Source organism: Aphelocoma coerulescens, chromosome 4 (assembly GCF_041296385.1).
Source record: "Aphelocoma coerulescens isolate FSJ_1873_10779 chromosome 4, UR_Acoe_1.0, whole genome shotgun sequence".
Taxonomy (NCBI): Eukaryota; Metazoa; Chordata; class Aves; order Passeriformes; family Corvidae; genus Aphelocoma; species Aphelocoma coerulescens.
In genome coordinates, this window is record NC_091017.1 from 2,328,214 (window position 1) to 2,350,750 (window position 22,537).

The 22,537-nt window shown below is 44.7% G+C and overlaps 2 protein-coding genes across 3 annotated transcripts; one reads left to right on the forward strand and one right to left on the reverse strand.

Annotated features, from left to right (window-relative positions):
• The first annotated feature begins 10 nt into the window (after nucleotides 1–10).
• GTF2E2 (general transcription factor IIE subunit 2) lies at nucleotides 11–21,135 on the forward strand. 2 transcript variants are annotated; one of them, XM_069012450.1, is made up of 8 exons: nucleotides 11–65; nucleotides 675–841; nucleotides 10,460–10,551; nucleotides 10,944–11,051; nucleotides 11,613–11,795; nucleotides 12,245–12,338; nucleotides 19,490–19,605; nucleotides 20,273–21,135. In XM_069012450.1, exons 2-8 carry the CDS (start codon nucleotides 679–681, stop codon nucleotides 20,390–20,392), a joined length of 876 nt encoding a protein of 291 aa, XP_068868551.1. In that variant the 5' UTR covers nucleotides 11–65; nucleotides 675–678; the 3' UTR covers nucleotides 20,393–21,135. The 2 variants fall into 2 exon arrangements, with proteins under 2 accessions (XP_068868551.1, XP_068868552.1); XM_069012451.1 differs by lacking the exon at nucleotides 11–65 and adding an exon at nucleotides 211–314.
• Nucleotides 5,090–5,576, reverse strand: SMIM18 (small integral membrane protein 18). Its single transcript, XM_069012058.1, has one exon. It carries the CDS (start codon nucleotides 5,381–5,383, stop codon nucleotides 5,090–5,092), a length of 294 nt encoding a protein of 97 aa, XP_068868159.1. The 5' UTR covers nucleotides 5,384–5,576.
• Nucleotides 21,136–22,537: the final 1,402 nt, after the last annotated feature.

Here is a 22,537-nt window from a genome sequence, read left to right on the forward strand (position 1 = left end):
TCCGGGGTGGGGCGCGCGGGGGCTGCCGGGAGCGGCATGGCTCGCTAGGCGGCGGCGGCGCGCGGGTGAGCGGGCGCGCGCGGGGGGCGTCCTGAGGGGACGGGGGCAGGGACCAGGATCGGCGCCGGGACGGGAGCGGAGAGCGGGGCGTGGGAGCGGCTTCCCCGCTCTGTGCGCGGGGAGCGGGGCGGTGAGGCACCGGCACCCTCCGGCCGCTGGTTTCCGGTTGCCCGCCCGCCGCGCTGCCACTTTGTTCCGTCCTGCCGGTGGCTGTGAGGTCCCTCGTTAAGCTGGTACCCGGCTTTCGTATCCTGGTACGACCGTGAGGGCTGGTTCGGCATTCCCATTCACACTTTTTAGGGTTCCGGTGGTGCACTGGCACCTTTACCCTGTTACTTAGATCCATATTGGGGAAAAGGAGGAGCAAACAAGAAATAAATTGCTCCCCAGGGATGTGGTCACAGCACCAATCCTGACACAGCTCACGGAGCGTTTGGACAACACTTCCAGGCCCAGAGTGGGATTCTTGGGGTGTCCTTTACAGCTAAGTGTAGGACTCAGTGATGGGACCCTGTGGGTCCCATCCAACTCAGCATATTCTGTGATACAGATATTTCTGCTCCTAAATACCTTATTGACGCCAACATCTTTTTCTCGCCTTTTCCCCGTGGCAGAATCATGGACCCCAGCTTGCTGAGGGAGCGGGAGCTGTTCAAAAAGCGAGCCCTCTCCACGCCGGCCGTAGAGAAACGCCCAGCGCTCTCTTCGGACTCCTCCGCCTCCAAGAAGAAGAAAGCCAAGGTAGAACAAGGGGGCTCCTCCAGCTCAAAACAAAGCACAGGTGGGTGGAAGTCCCCTGTCCAGCAGCTGCTTGGTGTTTCGCACCGCTTACCTTTAAGCTATGGTTTATTAATGTGAATAACGCTATATCTGTGAGTTTTGCTGGTGGCTGTTGTCATTCTTTCTCTTAAATTACCACTTTTGTTAAGAATGTCACTTGCATAATGTGAAAAACTCATTCCCTGCTGTGCATATGTGTTAAGCCTCATCCTGTGGCTTGTTTGCTGTTCCTCCGTCAGAGGAATTGCTACTGCCAAAATTGTTCACGTGAAACTGTGCTTTGGTTTGTGGATTTCAGTGCCTGCTAGATAGGCAGTAGCAGTGGTGTCATTAATTTTCTCCGTGTTTGCCATGTTGGATAGGGCCCGGAGCAACCTGGTCTAGTGGAAGATGTCCCTATGTCAGGGGGTTGGAACTGGATGATCTTTAGGCTCCCTTCCTGCCCAAACCGTTCCATGATTCTGTGATTATTTCTGGCAAGAGAGCACCTAAAACATTTAGGTAACTGTAAGTTGAAGGGTATCCATACATGAGATGGATTTGCAAGGTACATCTTGTCTGGCTTGCAGGTTGTAATTAGCACTTGTCCTTGTTTTAGCTGGGACCTAAGCTTTGCTCATGAGCACCAGGGACTCCAGACGTTTCTGCCTCTTTTACTCAGGAGTTGTGGCGTTTCCCTGGGATGGTGGCACTGATAATGTGTCTCTCAGTATCAAATAAACAGTTAATAACGCAGCACCAAAAATAGTAGGAGTGTGTGGAAAGTGCAGCACCGGGGAGAGGATTTGCTCTGAAAGCAGTGGCAGTTCTTGAGTGCACTTTAAAGGTCAGATCAAATGCCAGGAGTTACTAAACCACAAAATACCCTGTTGTGCAAACTCAGTCCATGCTTGTGTTTTGAATAATACCACACGTGGCTCTCTCCTAAACTCCAAAAGAAACAATAGAGCTAAAAACAACAGAGAAAAACGTCACGGGGTTTGGGAGGAGTGAGGCATTGTCTGTCCCAGGGGAAGAGTAGGGAATTTGGGTATGTGTCTGCAGCTTCTTGGGCACCAAATAAAGTATCAGCCAGACATTCTAAAATAAATCAAGGGAGGCCAGGCTTCCATCCATCCCTTTTCACACTCTCCAAATAAAACAAAATTCTACGTGGAATATCCTAAGCTGTGTCTCTGGCATGAGCGGGGTTTGCTGGGAAGAAGGGATGGGGAGTAAGGAAGAGGGCAGGGGGTACAAATGTGAGTCTGATCTGGAGGATTTGAGCACATAAAGAAGGTTTCATTTTGTTTCTGTGGTTTTGGTGGGCTGAGAGTTTATTTAAGTGCTTTTGTGGCTGTAAGGTAATTCTCTTACACAAACAGGGACCCAGTGCAGCTCTGAGGACATAAGGTTGGTCTTTTATGCTGCTGGGTGTTTTCCTGGCAGTACCAGAAAGGTTTCAGGGTTTCTATAACATTTTTATGCTGCAGAGTCAAAATCTGTTGCCTCAAAATCTGCTTTTTATTTGGCTTGCCAGATAGGCAGGTGCCTGTCAGGATATGTGGGTGTCAGAGATAGGTCTGGGGAGGTGGAGTAAAAACCTGATGTTGAGGAATCCCTGTCCCACTGCCCCAAAGAAACAAAACCTAAGGTGGTCAGTCCTAGTTTTGTTGTGCAGGGACCACGGAGGTGATAAATGCAGTCACAGTGTTGGTGTGTTGGCACTGATAGTTCCCGGGTGTGTAGTGCCCACAGGTCCTCCCTAGCTCTGTGGTTCTGCGATTCTGTGACTCAGAGAACCTGCCCTTGTCACTTTTTGGGGGAGGAGAGGTTTGGAGACCATGCTAATCTTCAAATGACTGCACAGCTAAATCCGGCCTCTGTGTGAAGACTGGCTCTAGGGTTCCCAGTGCTCCTACAGGGATTACTATCATTATTTCAAATCATTATTTCAACAGTTATTTGAAAAAAATCATAACTAGTTTACTCAGTTCAGAATAGGAACTGGAAAATAAACGAAGTGGATCAAATCTGTTTGTTTCATTTTATTACTCAATAGTAAATTGTGGCTATGGTCTTAGTCGTTGTCTTAAGACCTTTGTCTCAGTGGTCTCTGCCAACAGTAGTCAAGAGCCAAAATCTTCAGGGGCTGTTTTGTGGAAAAGAATCATTCTGAGTCTTCTCTAGTGCTGTGCAAGGGGACAGCTTTGTCCTCTGTTCCTTGTGCCCACACCCATTCCTCTTTATAGACCTGTGAAATAAAAAGGCTGGGATGAGTCCCAAGATTTGTCATTCCATGTGCTTCTCAGGAAGGCATCGCTGGAGCAGCAGAGGCTGGCGTGTTGCACACTGCCCTCTTGTGTGCAGCCACGGTGGGCATTTTGTGGGAATGCTGCAAGTGTCCAGAGCATTTGCTTTTAGGAAAGAGACATGAATTAACTCAGTGCATCCCGATGGCTTCTCTGGCCTCTTGAGCAGGACTTTGCAGGCTGATGCTGTCGCATACCGCAGAAGGTAATGAGTCATCGTTATCACCACTGGCATTATCTTCATCGTGTGTCTTGGCGTGAGTCCGAAGTTATCTTGTACTTGGGGCATCAGCTGCCATTAGTTGTGCTTTTGATTTTGAGCTCGAAGCATTCTCTGCATGGGGGACTGGTCCTGGCCAAACTGCACTATAAGAAATGCATCTGAAATGAATGGTTGTGTGGTTTTGTGAGTGGAGGAGGGAGTTTGCTTCTCCAGGTGAATCACTGGGCTAGCTGTGCTAGTCATTATAGGTACTGGCCATAGCACAAAGGCTTTTCAGACATGGATGGACTGTGAGTTCACTTATGGCTGTGGGTTTTGTTTCCTTCATGACAAGAATGTTATCTGGGGTTAAGACAGTTAAATAACTTGTCCCACACGTAGCTTTGCTCTGGGACATTTCTGTGTGGGTTCAGGAGCGTGAAGGACTTGCCAGGATTAACTGATGGCCGCGCTGTTGGACACTCTTATTACAGTTGTCATTTGTAACTGCACAACTTGAATGGTTTTCAAAATCAGAGACACAACACAGCTACAGAGGGCACATAACCTGGTGAGCCAGAGGTGTGAGAGTTCTCTGTTCAGGATGTGAGGAAGGGGTGAGTGTGAACTCTGGGAGGCAGATGAAGTAAAGTGTCAGCAGGCAGATGAAGTAAAGTGAGATTCTCTTGTGCAAAGTGAAGCAGCCCTCTCTAGCACAGGGCCGATCCTGGTGTGGCCTCCTTTGTGAAACATGTTGGCACCTGAAAGCTTCATGTGGGCTGGGTGACATCCCCCTCTTCGGCCTGGGAGGTCTGCGGCCCATCTGGCTGTGTTCCTTGGCAAGAACTCCATCAGTTCCAGTTTAGCTTTGAAAGTTTGGGATAGGGATGATAGATCCAGCATGTCCAACTCCCTGTAGCGTTGCAATTGCCACGGAAGCAATGGCCTTGGGTCAGAGAAGCGTCCCTGTTTATTTCCAGCAGGATTTTGTGCAAAGGGTCAGATATTCTGAAGGTAATGGGTTACTCAGGTCTCGACACCCAGAAATCGTTGGCCAGGCTGAATATGAAATAAGGGGAGAACAGTTCTCTGGAACTGGAGAAGTGGGGGAAGAAAGGGTTGAACTACCCTTAGGAGGATTAGAAAAGACCATTTTAGGGGTACATTTCATGTTGGCTTAGCTTTCCTCCCACCACCCTTTCTCCTAAAAGCAAGAAACACATAATAAAAAGTGCTGCCAAAGGCTAGAATTCTCCCAATCCTCTCCTGCCTGAAGGGTCCCTTGCCATTCAACCCTTCTGTCCCATCTTTTTTCTTACCCCTTGTCTGTCTATCCTGACCCTGTCTGGTTGACTCAGTGGGTCAACACTGCTGTCTTTGCACTGAATGTGATCAGACTGTTGCACATTTTTATAAGTGTTTTCTTCAGTTAAGTAACACAGTTTTATGCATGTCAGGCAACATTTTTTCGGTCGGGTAGACAAAACTCTATGCTAGTCACTCAATATAAACAGCAAAAGTTCATCTAAAAACAAAAATCTTTTTTTTCCCCCGTAACACTGCAATAGATTGTCCTTCTGCTAAGCACTTGGAAAGGCATTGCCAATTATTCCAGTTCACATCCAGAGATGGAACTGCAACCGTGGATATTTAAGTCCAAAAGAAAAAAAGCACGTGACTTGCTCATTTGTAAGGTACAAGAGGCTTCATTCGAGGTGTCAAACCAAGTTCTCCAAGTGCAGGTGCTCAGTGCTTCCTACACCACCTCTGTTTCACGCTTCCTGAAGCTGTTCATCATTGCTCTGACGGGATTGGGCTCATTCTCCAAGTCTTTCACAGTTTTGTTTTTCACGCAGCAGCAACAGTCCAGCAGTTCATACAGGAAAGCCAACACCACCAGAGAAACTACAGTGAAGATGAATATGATCAGGATAACAAAGCAGGCCGTGTTCCAGTTGTCATGGAAAGGGTAAATTTTTTGCACTTGGAAGCCCAGATACTGGGAAATGGATGTAGTCTCATTCCAGTGAGTGCTGTTGAGGGTTGCCATTCTTGAAGAGTTGTCGGAGTATGCTCACTGTCACAGATTTGGGAGCTGAAACACAAAAACAAAGCTGTTGAGGACTCTGTCAGTCAAGGACATGCTGTGATTTTCATCACAAATTGTAACTACTTAAGTTCAGACTATGTGCTCAGAGTTTCTATAAACATGTATTTTTGCATACTCATATTTGCTCACAAAAATACCGAACTCCAAATGTGCAAGTTTGTGATAGGACTGGAACATTTATTTTGGCTGTGTCTGGTTCATGCAGGCATCATGTGGTGTAAGTTATTCAGCAATGAGAGCTTTGCTTCTTTATTTCAATTATGTGCACAAACAGAAAGCCTACAAACTAAATTTTCAAGGTGTGTGCAGTGGTTTCAACCACCCGTCCATCATCAGTCTTGAGGCTGGCACTGGCATGGTGTGAAAGGCCTTATTATTTTGGAATTGCCTGTTAGCACAGACTTGTTCACCCTGCAAAACCCTTTGGACTTCAGGAGGGCAGATTTCCTGGCTTGTTCATTCCCCTGCTCTTCCACTGCTGAGTAGTTTGTGCTAGAGAAACTTGGCTGCCCAGATGGCACTGAGAGTGTTTGGAAATCTTGTTTGTGGTGCCATAGTCATTGGCATGGATAACAAGGGAAACCCAACCCTTTGTGAGGAGTTCTGATTTCTTGTTTTCATCTCTGCCTAACCCTGGCCCTCAGTGCTGTCTGTTGGCACCCAGCAGAGGAAGAGACTGCTCTGTGGTGTGGGGGGGGGATGAAGCAAGAAGTTGGCTTCAGCAAATCTGCCTTTGCTCTGTAGTCTAATGTAATAAAAATTGTCCAAGGAGCTGCGGTAACTTCTGGTTATCTGCTGTGGCTGTAGGACATGGTAATAACCTTTGAATCCCTCAGGCAATTTAAAACTGGATGTGGGAGGAGGAGATCGAGTCAGATCTCCATATATCCTTGAGGAAAGAGCAAGGAGTTTTTAGGTGGAACATGGTGGTGGATGGTGTCTACTAAAGCAGCTGACTGAAAGCAGACTGAGCACCTGTCCTTACTTCTCTGAAATTATTAAAGAAAAGGATATAGTGAAAACCTGGATCATGCTGCCAAACCAGCTTGTGATCTATGTCTTATTTTTATTGTTCAACTGTTACACATTTTGTTCTTTATCCTTCTGTCTTTAATGGATTGAAATTGAAACTCAAGAGGTTTGTTGTTGGGAAGCTTCCTGGCATTAGCATTCCATACACACACTTACTGGAGCAGTTGCAGTAACTTACTGTTTCCTCTGTTAAATCTGTAACTGAGTACACAAATTAGTAATTGAATATACAAAGTATGACTGAGATGGATGGGATTAATTAAGCTGTTGGTGTTTTTTTTTTCCCTAAACAAAAGTTTACAGAACAAATCCAAGCTAAAAATACTCCTGGCTTGAGTCAGGTCCTGGCTTCAAGAGGGTGGCTTGATTTGGTCATGGTGTGGGAAGGAAACTCAGCCAACCTGTTATGGGGCTAAAAGTCATAAGGGTTTTTGGAGGGGTGGCTTGAAGATTTATTTTAAAATCCATGAGAGAAAGAGAGAGGAGGGAGCTGAATAAAAGGATTTGGAGTCCCCTTTGAGGAGTAATTAACATAAGCAGGATTTAATTTTGTAGTTTAAATGGCAAGATGATACCTTTGGGAAAGAAAGGAGTTCTGTTTTGAACTTTGTAAACAGATTTCTAAGACTGAGGGTTTTGTTAGAATCTGTTACGCGTAAGTTTTGCTCGCTCTGTAAACACCAGACACAAAAATAGACTGTTTCTGTGATGCAAAATTTAGTAATTTGAGGAGGTTTTTTTCATTTATAGTGCTCAAAAGTGATCAAAATCTGGGGCCACTAGAGGAACCTGTCATGTCTACATTGCATAGCCTGCACCCTTTGCCAGCACAGCTCTCTGCCAAGGCAGTAGCTCTGTTCCCAAGAGGAGAGGAGCATCTTGGGCACGGCATGGCCAGGCAGGAGCTGTGCTGGCAGCACAGCGCAGTGCAGCAGCCATTGCCTTCCCACTCCACAGCCAGCCCCTTCCCACTCCACAGGCTCCATTAGGGCAGCCAGTCCCTTCCCACTCCACAGCCAGCCCCTCCCCACTCCACAGGCTCCCTCAGGGCAGCCAGGCCCTTCCCCCTCCACAGCCACCAATGGGGCAGCGGTTTGCACAGTGGAGAGATGTTTGTCTTTATGCCAGGAGGTGGAATTTAATGCCGTGCTGGAGGTGGTTCATGCCCCTTGAGGAGGATGATGATGATCTCCTTAGATTTGAATGAGGGAAGGCAGATAAAGATCAGCTACTCTTTGCCGTAATTATTAAAATACAAGGCTGAAGCAGCTGTTGCCGACTGTTCAGAATTAAAACAGCGCTAATGAGGTTAGTGTCCTTGAAAGCTGTCAAAAATGGGCTGGTTTCCTGCAGTTTTACTTATTTTGTAACGACACAGTTCAGATTCGTATCATCAGCCAGTCTTATTTGTAATCAAGTCAGCAATTGTAGGTATCCAAAATGCAGTGAGTTAAATATTTAATGAACTGGTTCCTCTAATATCTGCACTAGGTTTTAATTTAAAAGCATTAGCATCTTTGGGCACTGCAGAGGAACAGCTTTATTTGAAATCATATTCATGGTGTAGAGGGAAATGACTGGCAAAAAATCCTTTTAATGCAGCACTGAGGAAGTCCTGTTTAAGAAAGCACTGAGCAGACATCTCGGGGTAAAAGCATTTACAAACCTCAGGTGCATTCTAACCTGTCTGTTTGCGTTGTATTGATGGCTGCTCCAGTATTTCCAAAGGTAACAGCATGCAGCGGGATTTTATCCCTACCTCAGTGTCTACCACATTTCTAGAACAGGTTTCTCTTCCACACACACAGATCTCTTAGAGACAGCCTAATTTACGGAATACCCCCGGGAGGTAACGTTTCTCACGTTTCAGCTGGAGCTGTCTTTGTTCTAAGGAAAGCCCTTCTGCTGTCATTTCTGTGAAAACATATAGAATCAATCACAAGGAACATGAGGCTGCAGGAAACCAGTCACCTCCCCTGTAAGGACGAAATCCATTTTGTTTACTGAATCTTGGCTTGTTGTGTTAGCTTTGCTGTAAGATGGAGTGGTCATCAATTTTCCATTAGTGCACAGATGGTGAAAGTGCTTGTCTGATCGTGCAAGACAAGCTCCTCCGTGTTCAGCGGGATAAACCCTGCTCAGCCTAGAGAAAAATCATTCTGATTCCAAGAAGCTTTTACAGGTTCGCAGCTTACAGGCATATTTTCTTTCAGCAATCAAGATAAACCTCAGAGAATGTTATAAAATGATACACACCTACCTCTCGTGTGAAAGGATGCTGAGAGAGCGCCGTTCTGGTCCCTTTTTTTAGTGCAGCCTATGGCACAGCTAAGATGGAGCTTTCCTTCCATTGGCCAGAGCACGATGCTGCTGACAACTTCCTTTGTGCTCATTTGCATCAAGCCCTCAACCCCAGGAGTAAATCATTCATAAATATGACTCTTACTTACTGTCTGGAATAAGAAGCAAACCCCTCCCTGTTCTTGTTTTTTGGGATGCGATGAGCTCGTTAGCAGAGGAGCGCGCTGGGAGCGCGCGTTGGCCGCGACCCCGCTCTGCTTTGTGCTGGAATCAGCCATCAAACCGTGACGTTTGAAGTGTTAATATCTGCAGATTTCCAGCCTCGCCGTGTGGTTAGATTCCCTTGTCATGAACTGTAGCAGGCTGCAGCCAGGCAGATTAAACAAGATAATCTTCCTGATTCAATTGACAGAACAAAAACATGATAGATCGTCTTAACTGTTTGTTGTACCTCTGAATTTATTTTGGTCACTTCAGACCTCATTACATCTATGCTTTTTCTGTTTATTTATAAAATGTCCTATATAGACATTAATTTTTGATGTTAAAAGGGAGCCCTGTAGGGGAAAATCCCTGAGGGTCCTATTTTCAGGGGGAGCTGGCTTTTGGTTTTCCTCCTTTTACCATCTTAATTTAGTAACCGGAATAAAATCTTCCTCTGTAGCTGGATTCTACAGTGATTCTTCTATGTTAATTTTAGAATTGTTGTGCTGTGTAAAGCCTCTAAGACGATGTCATGTAACAGCTTCACAATTCTGTTCTTTCATCTCCCTTCACTGATTTTTCCATCGAAATAATAGGAGCTCCATATCTCTCCTGAGATAGCTGTTGTCCTGTCAAATCAACAGTGGATTAAAATATCCCCGTGGTGACAAAGAGATTCTTTTTCTGGAGTAGCTGAAATTCCAAAAAACTGTTGCCATTAGGTTTGAGCAATATTGTGCTGGTAATGAGCCTGTGGCTTGTGATAGTGATTTGTGGATATTTGTGTTCAATGTGCTGTGCTAAGAGCTGACATTAATGAAATGGTCATTAACAACCTTGCAAGAATTTTTGAAACAACACGATAGCAAACCTCATGATAAAAGACAACCAGAGCTGACAACAGAGGGGATTCTGAGTTGCTGTTCCAGTGGTGCAACACACCAGGCTGAATTGGTTTGCATTTACATGGGTCTGTTTAATAAATTCTCCACTAGAGCTACTGTAAACAATAAATTAAAAAAATCGCATCCTTCCTTTATGTGCTGTGTAATCACTGAGTGCCTGTTGGGAAGAAGGGAAGCTTTCTGCCTCCATCTCAGCAGCAGGAAGGTATTGGTGGAGCAAATGCAGTGCATTATTTCAGCATGGTTTAATGTAGTGTAAATGATTATGGGATGTTCAGCCACTGAATCAAATGTGTTCTCTTATGGCAGTAACTCTGCAGTCACTTGCTGCTTTCTTAACTTTTTAGTTGCAGAGTTCTTCTCCGAATTGTTCCAGAGCTGTGTCCTCTCTTTGGGTCGGGATCAAGATGTGCACAAGGACAGAGTCCTGAGGGTGGCTGTTTCTGCCACTCCTGCTTCTGTCCATAGTTGTTGTTTCAAAAGCTGCTGGAAGTAGAGTGAGAGTGTGATGCAGCTTAGAGCCAACAGGGAGGTATCGAAGCATCCTTTAACTGTTTGTTTTCTTTCTTTGTAGATCACAGCAATGGATCATTTAACTTGAAAGCCCTTTCAGGAGGCTCTGGCTACAAGTTTGGAGTCCTTGCTAAAATAGTGAATTATATGAAGGTATGGTGTTTTGGTGTAAAATAATACTGGTTTTAAATACTTTAATTATTGTCCTGTGGTAGCTGGAAAGTGCTGAATATTTCAACCTCTGAAAATCTTCTACTGCAAGAGTGAGAATTCCAAGAAACTGCTTGTTAAATTCAAAGTGCTGTCAGTAAATTAAATTGTCAGCATATTGTTCCATAACTGAGATCCCAATTATCCCAGATCGCTTTACAACCAAGATAATGGAGTTTATTTGCAGGAATTTCAAGACGCTGTCAGGTTTTGGGATTTGTGAGCTATTGATCAAAATGAAGTGTAATTTGGTGCCAATCTTAGTTACTTTTTGGTAATTGAGTTGCTGAATCAAGTGAGTACAGAACTGTAATGAATCCTGTTTGCTTTTCCAGACTCGGCACCAGCGCGGTGATACACATCCACTGACCCTGGAAGAGATACTGGATGAAACGCAGCATTTAGATATTGGACTCAAACAGAAACAATGGTTAATGAGCGAGGTAAAGAAACCACATGTTCAGATTTTCGTTAAAGATAAAGAATTCTGATAAACCTGAATTACACACATTTATTAAATTACTAAATATGTAATCCCTCCTTGAAGAAACTGCTAAGACAGACTGTAGCATTCCTTTGCTGCCAGTACTAATATTCTGGGGAATGGAAACCTCCACTCTGGCAGTGTTGGTTGTGTGGGAAGCCTGACGTTGCTGAAGTCTTTCAAAAGGTATTTCCTGGTTTCTTCCATAATGAACCAGAATATCAAAATGGAACGGAAGAGCTCCTCCCAAGAATCATATATAAAATTATCACTGAACTTTTGCCAGATGAGAAGATGTGAACAAACACCCTGCAGCACCCTTCTCTGTTACAGGTGCTGTGTTGTGGTGAATTATGCCTAGGCTGGTGGATCTAGGATCCAAGGATTTAAAATCCTTTAAAACTCAAACCTCCAGCCTGGCAGCTGTAACATGAGGCTCGTGTGCTCAAAAGCACACCAGAAAAAAATGTAATAAGTGTCTGCACTTTTTCAAGGGTTGAAATTTCTGTCCCTGTTACAGGCTCTAGTCAACAATCCGAAAATAGAAGTTGTGGATGGGAAGTACGCTTTCAAACCCAAGTACAACTTGAAAGACAAAAAGGCTCTGCTCAGGCTCTTGGACAAGCATGACCAGCGAGGACTGGGAGGAATCCTTCTGGAAGACATCGAGGAAGGGCTGCCCAATGCACAAAAAGCCATAAAGGTGAGGGGCACATGTCTGCAGTTCAGCTGGTTCACTTCTCGGAAGAGAGAGACTAAGACAGAGTTTTCTCATGAGTTGTTTCTGTTCTTTTGATAACTTGGAAGCTGTTTCAGCAGATCTAACATGTGGCCTTTTCTGTATTTCACCCTTCACATTCAGATTTGCCCTGATGTCTCAACGCAGCTCTCAGAGCTCTTTCTCACAAAAGACTCCTGATCTCCCACATTCTGACTGGTGTCATTTAGTTCTGCTTTCACACCTTGACCTCAGTCCTCTGTATCTCATCTTTGATTTATTAGCATACTCATCTGTTTCATGGCCGATTACTTTGTGGTTTCTCCAGTTTGTTGTTGCTTTTTGTAGCACAAGGTCTGGGTCTGTTGGAGTTGGGAGACCTTCAGCTTGGAAATGAAGTGATTTTGAGTTGTTCTTTTGCATTTGTTTTTGAGGCTTTAGGGGACCAGATCATCTTTGTTAATCGCCCTGATAAGAAGAAAATTCTTTTCTACAATGACAAGAGCTGTCACTTTGCGGTGGATGAAGGTAGGTGTTGGTTTACGTGGGTTTCCATGACAGTTGATTTGAATTCATCTTAAGCACCTCTGTGTATAAGCAGTCTTCAGGTAGAGCAGTCTTTTAAGGTGATAATAGAATATTAGGTGTGTACAGATGTGAGGAGAATGCTTATATTAACATGAGGCAAACGAGACCAGCAAGTGAGTCCAGTGGTCATGTCCTCTGCTTTGTGATGGATACATTGGAACATAGCACCAGGAATCCAGCAGTTGTCTTCAAGACTAATGGTACAGAAGAGACTAAAAACCACCACACTGTGACTAAAATGGCATCTAACATTTTGCTGCTTAAGGGGAACCCAAAAAAACCCAAAGGGATAGTTTCTGGGTGCAAGATTTTTGTTGGGTTTTTTTCCAGTTTATTAACCATGTGCCTCTTATTGATGAATGCAGCAAGAAGCCACAAATGGAACAGAAGGAGAAAGGACAGAGGGATGAGATGTGAGCAAAATTCTTGAGAAGGGGTTGTTACAACTGGGAGGAGAGCACAGATGTGGGGCAGTGCTGCTGTCCAGGGCTGGAGTGGATTTGGGACTCCACAAGTTCAATGTGTTTTCTGTGTCACAAATAGTGGTAAAATCCTCTGGTGCCATTTTATATACTTGTTTATGCACAGAAACTAACTACAGAAATCAGGGTGTGTTCCATTAGTGGTGTATGAATGCCAACATCAGGTGCCTGTAAGTGCAGAAAGGGGGAGGCAAACTCTGTCAGAAGATCTTATTTTAAATGACTCAATGACACTGAACACTTTCTAGTGTTAATGTATTGTTCTTGTAACGTGACACATAAAGCCATTGCATCACACAGCATCACATTATGGTAAAAAAAATAGTTTTGATACAAACTTGAACTATTCTACTTACAGGACCACAGGAGAATGCATAAAGCTCTTTCTTTTTTTGCCTGCCTCCGAGAGAATCTTTATTTCCAATAGAATTTAGCAGCTGGAGATGTGTATCATTAACTATTTGTAATGTACTGAGAGTACACACTTGTAATCTCAGTAATAACAGCTTGCTTTCACAAAGGTAATTAAGTAGAGGTGACATCTACAGCATTTAAAAATATAAAAAATATTTCAAAATGTTGAAGTGAATTTCTTTTTAAACAATAATTTCTGTCATTTCTTGATAGTGGCAGTGAAACTAGATGCAAAATGCAGAATGGATTCACTGGGGAATTTCTGATTTCCAAATGTTTAGGAGTTTACCATGAACCCTGGTATTCTGTTGAGGTAGTGCCTCTTCAGTCCATCAGCCCACAGCTTTTGGGGGTCTGAACATGGCCAAAGCATTTAGAAATCAGTGCTGTTGCAGTAACTTTTAAGATGGAGCTTTTAAGTTTTAACCACTGATTGTATCATAGTTGTGTTGCTAAATTAATGTTTTTTCTTGTGCAGTTTTTTTCCAGATAGCAGAAACCGAACCATAGTAAAAGAGTTATCAGAGGGAGGTCTCTACCCTGTTGTTACTAGCTTGTAATAACTCCAGGATTAACTGTGAAATTTCATAACAGAGCCCATTTTGTTAACATGTAGACAGAGGCATCAGGCAGCCAGGATAAATCCAGGGCTCTTCTTACACAAGACATGTTGTGGCACACCCGTGTGTGCTTAGGAGCAAGCAGTGCAAGCTATTGCTATCAGAGGGAAGAAGAGGTTAAAAAACCCCGTTTTATATGCCTTGCCTCCTGCTGAAGGAAGGCATTTAAGCCTGCAGAGTGTGTCCTGAAGGGATCCAGTGTGCTGTGTTTGTAGTTCAAGGTGGCTCTGCTTCCTTTTATCCGCAGGTGGCAGCAGCTTCCCATCTGAGCCAGAAGTGATGTTTTGTTGTTGCTCTGTTCCTGCTGGTTTTAGTTTTCCTTTTGATGCTTTGTTCTGAGAGGGGGCAAGAACACTTTCTGTTCTGTGAATATTGTGATCCACCTGCATATGCCACAGTGCTGAAAACATCCCTGAGTATGTTCACTCACTCACTGCAGCTGGAGCAGGTTCTTTTTCCAACCATGTTATCCTGTGACAAAGGAAATCCATCCTTCCCGGGCAGCTTTGCTTTAGGATTCTTTCCAGAGCAGCAGAAGGGTGTCTCTTAGGGGGTCACTGGCAGAATTGTCTGTGTGCAGGATGAGTTCTGACACGTCTCTGCCTTAGCAATGCTATTGCAGCTCATTATCTCTGGCAACGTTAAAATGAAGTTTTTAAAAGACTGCAAAATAAGCCTTGAAGTGTTGGCAGACTCTTTGATCTAGCAGCCGATGACAGTTCAAAATATGTTTCTAGTTTAATGTTTATCCTCAGAAATAAGGTCTCTGTGCTCCTCGGTGCACGATGCTGCCGTATGACATCCCAGTTCAGAACACGTGTTGGCTGGGATTGGTATCCTTGGAAAGTCGGGTGTCCTCTCCCACTGCTGCCTGAGCTCCATCAGCAGGGAAAGAGGAGCTGCCAGGGCAATTTGGAGCTCGATGCCTGGAGTAGTGGGAGGACCTGCTTTCTGGCAGTGCCTGCCTCTGCCCTTGATGGCTGAACAAGCTTTTCTTTCTCCCCCTGTGAAAATAAATCCCAATGTATCGCAGCAACGGAGCGGTGCGGTGCTTATATATCGTGATCTCAAGGGTACTGGAGAAGGTTTTAGCAGTCAGGAGCGGCTTTTGTTCTTCCTTTTATGTGATTAGCCAAGGAAGGTTCAGATTGCATGTGTTCCTTCTGGACTTCCTGCCTAATTAATCTACTGTCAGTGGTGTGGAGCTGAAAATGTTTATAAAAGCAGGGCCAGATTTCAGGTGCTTCAGCCAAGTCAAGCGCTGCCTTTTTGTGCTGGGGCGAAGCACTTTGCATGTGAACAAGGCTTTCACCCCTGTGCTGAATGCTGAAAGGCCAGTTTGATTGTTTAACTGCTAGAGATGGTATCTTTCCCAGCTGAATGTACTATAGGAAGTATTTTAATGCTAAAAAATTCGGATACTTAATTCTACATGTTTTTAAAATTCTTCCTAAGCACCTTTGTAGGGCTTTAGAGAATGGCCAAAGCCTCTTAAATGTAACTATAATGATATCTATAAAAACTGCTTGGGATCAGTCCTGATTTACAGCTGTGGTGGTCCAGGGACAGCACAGATTTAACATCAGGCACCTTTTCCTTCTGGTATAAATCCAGTACTGCATTCCCTGGGACTGATAGGACTGTTGTTTCTTCCCTTCTACACTGTTATTGTCTGGTTTTGTTCTTTGCTCAGCTTTTGGCTTGGCTCACTGAAGATTTTTAAGCTGTTTTTAATCTCTGGCAGATTTTATTACCTGTGTGATGTATCAGTTTATCTCCACAACCATCTCAACCTTTCTGCAAGAGCAGGTGAGGCAGTCAGAAGTGCTGGATAAGCCTCTCCAAAGTCACCAGGCAGTCATTTACCCATGACTTCATTCCCCAAATGTAAGCATTTATAGAAAGGAAGTGTGTTAGAGTTTAATCACTCAGGGAATGTCAGTGCAAATTGTTTTCATCTATGAGGCACCTCGGCGTGCTGTAAAATCAAGGTAACTGTGCATCCTTAGCCCTTGGGTATTTCGGAGAGAGAAGGTGCCTGCAAAATCTTTGTTATGCTGCCCTCTGCTTAGCTCTGTGTTTGTTCCTGCTGGTCAGAGCTCATTGTTTTGAGTCTTTGCACGCAGACTTCATGTTGCTGGAGATGTCAGCAAACATTTAAACTGGCTTTTCAGCCAGCTCCTGGTCTCATTTCCTCCTCTCAGTGCGCAAAAGACCAGAATTTAGCTCTCTGGAGGAGCAAGGAAGCAGCCTGTGAGTAGTGTTGATTCTGTCCAGTTTCTGAGTTAAAATGTTTTAGTGATCAGATTGCAAGATACTGTGTATAGGATTTGTTCATGACAGTTGCCTCAGTACTGGGATCACAGCTTTCTGCCTCTTTTTGGGAAGATCTGCATTGGAAACAGGACTTGAAAGCTCTGTGGAAAATGCAAATCTCCATGAGGGTTCAAAGCACCTGCATGGCTTTGACCAGAAACTCTCGGGAAATTTCTCCCCTGGGGATTTTTTCTGGGCTCTGTCTTGTCAAAGCAGCCTAAGCCGTGCAGAGATTGTCAGCTTGCCCGACTGCAGCCTGCTGCAGTCAGGTGAAGCTTTGCTGTCTTTTTACCCTCCTGTAGCCATTTTACTTTTATTCTGGCTGATGTAAAAAATAATTTAGTGTCTCTGAGAGAAGTCGCTCACCTTGGCTGTGCTGTGATGGTGTGAAGATCACGCAGCAGTGAACAGGACATGGAGAAGGAAAATTGAATGTGCTCTATAATCATAGTGGCTACAGGAGTGCATGCATCCCAACCGGTTCTCCATGCCTGGCTGGAGCAGGCCAGCATGTGCAGGGAGAGCTTCCTGCTCCAACCATCCCCTTCCCACTCCTCACACCAGCACTGAGCTCCTTGTGCCCTGTCCACAGAGAAAAAAATGTGAAAAATGGATCCGGTATATTGAAACCTTCCCTAGGAGCTGCCTTCTGCCACTGTTGTCTGCTCTTCAGACACACAGCAAAGGCCAGGGTGACAGCATTTCCAATGCTTCTCAAGGAAGTCGGGAAAAATCTTTCCCTATGTCAGGTCAAGGGTGTATTTTCTGAGGTGCAGAAGTACCACAGCTACAAATGTAGAGGGTTGTTTCTTGAGAGCTGTAGTTATTGCCGGCTTTTCCCACAGGTTCTCATATTTCAGAGAGGATGTCACAATAATTCAGAGAGTGTATTCCCAAGGTCTAAGCTTTGCCTGGCTGATAGGGGCACAGTCCTTGGAGAGTTAAACCTGACAGGTAATATGTAAATGGTTCACTGCCAACCATCCAGCTGCTCTCTTTCTTCAGACCTCGCATTTAGCCCCGTGTCTGGTGTTACACCAAGTCAGTTTTGTGATGAGATGATGGATGGATCTCCCTTGCCTTTTAGACGACACTCCTAAGTGCAGACAGCTCGTATGCACTGAAGGGTGGCAGCTCCCTGTGCTTCTCCACCTTTATCCTGTACTTTTAGTTCCAAACCAGTCCTTCAATACAGAGTGTTTCCATGTTGTTGTGACTCCCTCTTTGCTGGGCAGTGAAGTGTTTTAAAGCCCTACATGGAGCTCCAGCATGGGAAGAAGATTCTTTTGCAATTACTGCAATCAGAGCAGTAGTGCTGAAAGCAGCCTGATTTATGGAGGAGTTTTTAAATGGAGTTGCAGAATATGATACAGTGACTCTGGTGGGGCCAATTTGTGGATTAAATTATCTGTATGTAAAGTCCATTTTAGCTCTGCAGTTTTGGATCTTGGTGCCTGTTCCATTTGTACTTCTTGGCCGAGTTTAAAAGGTGGATGTGAAGTTGGAGTGATGTTATAACCGTGGCACTACAAGAAATGCGGAACGCTGTAGTTAGATATTAACTGTGATCTGCACTTCTGTGCATGCTGATCCCTGAAGAGCTGACCATTTATTTTCTAGTGTTTAATTTTTCACTTCTGTTCCCCAGAAGAATGTAGACCAGTTTAACCTTAAGCACCCATCCTCAGCTTTCCTTTTTTTTTGCACCAGGGCATATTTGTCCATATATCCTGAACTCTAATGAGAAGACACATCATCTGTGTTCGTAGCAGGATACTATAAATAAGAGGACAAACTTTCTCCACCTGCTGCAGCAGGATGAGGTGAGGGATGATCTGTGATAGCAGGCACCGCCAGCTATGCTGAAAGCCTGAAATCCCCCTCAAAATGGATGAGCAGATGGAGAGTGTCTTGACTGCAGTGTCAGTCCTTGCATTAAGGGATGTGCACGCTGATCCCAGGGTGCTGGATAGCCTCTGGGAGAAACAGGCTGTGAGCTATCTCCCTTGTAACCAAAAGTGGTGTTTTGACAGGTTTTGGTTCTCTTCAAAACCACTGCATTACCGAAAATGAACACTGTCACTCTTTACCGCTGAAATTCCTTTCTTTTGTTTCCTGGAAAGCTGGGACAGCCTCTTGCTGTTGGCAACAGGAAGAAGAGAAACACCTGAGACTCAAAGCATGTATTTGCATAGAAAAACAAGGTGCCTTAGGTAGGGAATTGTTCCAAGTGCAGGAACTGAGTTCATTTTGTACACTCCCATTTGGTTGCAGTGTGCCCAGAGCCGGGGTATCCGTGGCAAACCGGCACTGGAGCATCTCATCCCCTGCTACACAGGACAGATCCTTAAGCATGCAGAGGTTGTGCTTGTTTTGACAACTGTATACTAAATTTGTCTGGAAATAAAAGGAAAAATTTAGTCTTGCATTGCTATGTGTGCCTCGTGTTTTATTTATAGTTTGTTAGCCAGACCTGCTGACAGGATGTATCTTAACTCCCTGCCTGGGGAATGAAGGGAGGTAGGACCGTACCAGCCGCTGCCTGGAGAAGGCATTCCAGAGGCTCTGTGAAACTTTACGTGAGGCACAAAGTGTGCAGGCAGATGGCAGCTGCTCTAATTAAGACTTACTGTCTCTGTCTATTTTCTTGCTGCTGTGGTTTTTAAGGTGTCTCTCTTCTTTTTAGCACCAGAGGAATTTTAGTACTTCATTATCTGTACAGCACGGTATGGATCATATTGCAGTGATAAACGAGCTCAGAGCCACTGAAGTAAATGTCTTGAACCTTCAGTAAATTAGACGATGGGATGGCAAGTCTCCCAAGTCAGTGGCAGCTGAAGATTTGTAAACGAAGTTGCCGTTTATGGTTAGTGATTGCCCTTCATCAGGAACTGTGAAACTCATTCCCAGCCTACACAGCTCTAGAGATTCCAGGCTAAAAGAGACTCCAGTAGCAAATAAACATGGAAAGCACAGGTTGCCTCCGGCTGCTACTGATTCGAGAGAGCAGTTTAGCTTGAGGGTGTTTTGTTGTTGTTTTGTTGGTTGGAGTTTCATCTTTTCGGGTTTTGGGTGGTTTTGGCAGTGCATCAGCATTTGGAGCGGGTAAAGGCTATGCTGAGTGAGTGCCTGCTGGCGGTGACAGACTGACTGCCAGAATGTTTCAGTGTTTGAAATCAAGTCTCTCTCCTTCCCTTCATGTGGGGTCTTTGCCCAGGGTTTGCTCACTGGGATATAAAACCAGGGTTTGTCGTTTCAGAATTCCAGAAGCTGTGGAGGAGCATTCCTGTGGATTCTATGGATGAGGAGAAGATAGAAGAGTATCTGAAACGACAGGGTATTTCTTCCATGCAAGAAACCGGACCAAAGAAAATAGTAAGAGATACAAATTATCGATCTTCCTAAGAAACCCCCCTTTCCTGACCCCGCAGCGTTAATTCCAAAATGTGTTGGTGAGCCTATGGACGGCTTTGTGGAGCTTGGGGAAGTGTGACCAGTTTTAAAAACTGGAAAAACCAAGCGCTGCAGCCAGCAGTCAGTGCTTCTGTGACTCGTTAGAGCGTGTGTAATTAATCCAAGCAGTATCAAAAGAGGGCGAATGCCAGGAATCCCCATGAGCTCCACAGTGGAAGCTTCTGCTTGAAGATGTACAATACATTAAGAGTAGTAGTATTTTGGGAGGAAGGTGGGGGGGGGTTAACTTTTCTGCTAAAAAGCTTTGAAATCCTGATGGGATTGTGGATAGGACTATGGGGCATGTACCTGCTTCTGTAGCTGCATGGGACGGTTTGGAACCTGCACTTAAAAATGCCAGCTTTACTACTGTGCCTGCGATACCGTGGCTCTGCTCCATCCCCAGGGTCACCTCCCTGCCTGGATTGGAATTGGATGCTGTTGCTTCTCCAGGAGCTAGCACTTCCCCTTCCCTGCCCAGCCCCGGTTCTGTCGGGGCTCATCTTTCACTGCAGTAGTGACCAGCACCGCGTTACACGTCAGGTCAGATGTCACAGATCTTCTGACTCCTGTTTGTTTCTTCTTGCAGGCTCCCATTCAGAGGAGGAAGAAACCTGCTTCTCAGAAGAAACGCCGGTTTAAGACTCACAATGACCACTTGGTTGGAGTATTAAAAGATTACTCTGATGTGGTTCCTGGCAAGCAGTGAGCGGTTGTATTCTGGAGCAAAGGCGCCTTTCTAGACGGGCTTGCTGCTGCTGGGGCTCGGTGTCTGCTCACAGAAGGACTGACTGTATATAATAATGTGATGTGTTTCCCCCACCCCAGCAACTGCCGAGGTGAAACAGGTCAGTTTAAGAGCAAGTATGAGCTACTAAATTTAGAGGTTAATTTAATTAGCTAATGGGAAAAGTGTCTTAGAGTAAGAGGTTCTCACTAGTTGCCTGTTGGCTAGGGTGATAAATGGTGCTCAGCATGTAATGCAGGAATTCCTGCTCAGTGCTTAACTCTCCTTTTACATTGCTTAATGGGTATTTACCTGGAATTACTTACAGGGGGCTTTCTAGTGGGATTGAATAGAGCATTTGTTTTACCTATTTCAGGAAAACCTTTTCCTAAAATCACTGCAGGCAAAGTTTCTTTCACAGTCAAATACACCCACGGTTTGTATGCTTCTTCCTTGCCATGGGACTGAGCTTTACTGAAAGGTGGTGATATCTGAGACTCAAACTCAGAAAACCCCCTCTCCCAAAATCCCAGCGGGCTGTGGGATGGGATGCAGCCGGAGCTTCCTAATGTTAATTAGGAATTGCCCTCGGCGATGTCTCCTCACTGTTGTGGGTACAAGTGTGTTAGTGTGTTGCACGTTCTGCTCTGTTCACAGGAGGGAAATAAAACAACAGTGTAATACTGGAGCTTTTTTTTTTAAGTAATAAATTTACAATGCTGGTTTCCAGTGTTGCTTCTTTAAAGAATGAGAGAATCAGCAACTTTGGTGCTTGTTGCATTTTCCTTTTCATGGAGGTAAAGGAATCTTTGCTATATTTTTATCCTCTCGGTGACTTACTGTTCTGGGCTAACACTGTCATCTTTTTAATGATAGCTGGGGAGAGGGGAGGAACCACCTTAAGTGCAAGCTCCCTGTAGATGCCTGATGTTCTGTGCAGCACAGCCTTACGTGGAATGTGGCCAAATCATGTCCTCTTGATAACTTATTTTTATGTTCCGAACCAGAGTCAGTCAATGCTGATCCTGTTTTCATGGCACTGCAGGAGAGGAGCTGTTTCTCCGTTCTTTCAGGGTTAGGATCAAAGATAAAAGAGGTGCCTGCAGCTCCCCACCGACGGCAGCTCGCTGCTGCCCGAGCACAGGCTGTTGTCGTGCTTGATGCAGCCGGGGTCGGAGCATAGGCCGTCGGATGTGGACATGTGAGCAGATGAAGAATGAGGCTTTGTTGCTGTCGCACTGAACAAGTTCTGTCAGCTTGGGGAAATGTGCTTCTGTAAGTGCAGCATTTATCCTCCTGGTTTTAAAGTCTGCTCTTGTGAGAAACAGACAATGCTTCCAGCGTTGCACATGTCAGCCCTGTTTAAGGAGCTGCCAAATGCCATTAGGAGGTTTCTTCTATTATTTTTTATATATATATATTTCATGCTTATTAAGTATATATATATATATATATAAAAGCATGCTGCTCCAGATAGTTTTAAAACTGTTTTCCTTTCCTCTATCTTCCAGGTCAGCACAAACAATTCCTCTTGGAGCTTTTTAGTTTTCCATTACAGCTCTGCTTTAAGTACCTACAGCGTACTTGCAAAACTATTCACCTCTCTTCTGTTATCTTCACTCAAGGAAAGAAAAGTTCCCTTCCATCTGCTGCATTTTTGAGCAGTGATTTTTTGGTGGTGATGCTTGGACAACAGCAGGGCTCTGAGTTGCCTTTCCTACCTTTAGGGGTTTCATGGAGCACCTTCCCAGTTACCTTACATAACGTTGTCCTTTCTCTATGATCCAAAGCTGGCTGTAAGGTAGGCTACCTGCTTTGTTTCTCTGCTCAAGTGATTAAGATAATAGAGTCTGAGTCTAAAGAAAACGCCTCCAGCTACTTTGAAAGATTAAAAATATGTTAGGTCAAAAAACAGGAGAGCAGGAAAGGGAAAGTGACTGTGAGCTCTGTGTGCTGCGCTAGCCTTGTCAGGCTCCAGGTGGTGTCCAGTTGGAAAGACTGAATTAGATGTTTTGCCTCACTGGTGGATGTCTTCTCCTCTGCAATAGCAGCAGAAAGGGCGTAAATAAGTTTTGGCAGCTTGTTAGGGTAAAATGTTAAAAAAAAGAGCTGAAGGGAAGCTCTCGT

Coding starts and splice junctions, on each gene's coding strand:
- GTF2E2 (XM_069012450.1), top strand. CDS start 679: ATGGACCCCAGCTTGCTGAGGGAGCGGGAGCTGTTCAAAAAGCGAGCC. Junction 10,552..10,943: donor AAATAGTGAATTATATGAAG/GTATGGTGTTTT, acceptor TTGCTTTTCCAG/ACTCGGCACCAGCGCGGTGA. Junction 11,052..11,612: donor AACAATGGTTAATGAGCGAG/GTAAAGAAACCA, acceptor TCCCTGTTACAG/GCTCTAGTCAACAATCCGAA.
- SMIM18 (XM_069012058.1), bottom strand. CDS start 5,383: ATGGCAACCCTCAACAGCACTCACTGGAATGAGACTACATCCATTTCC.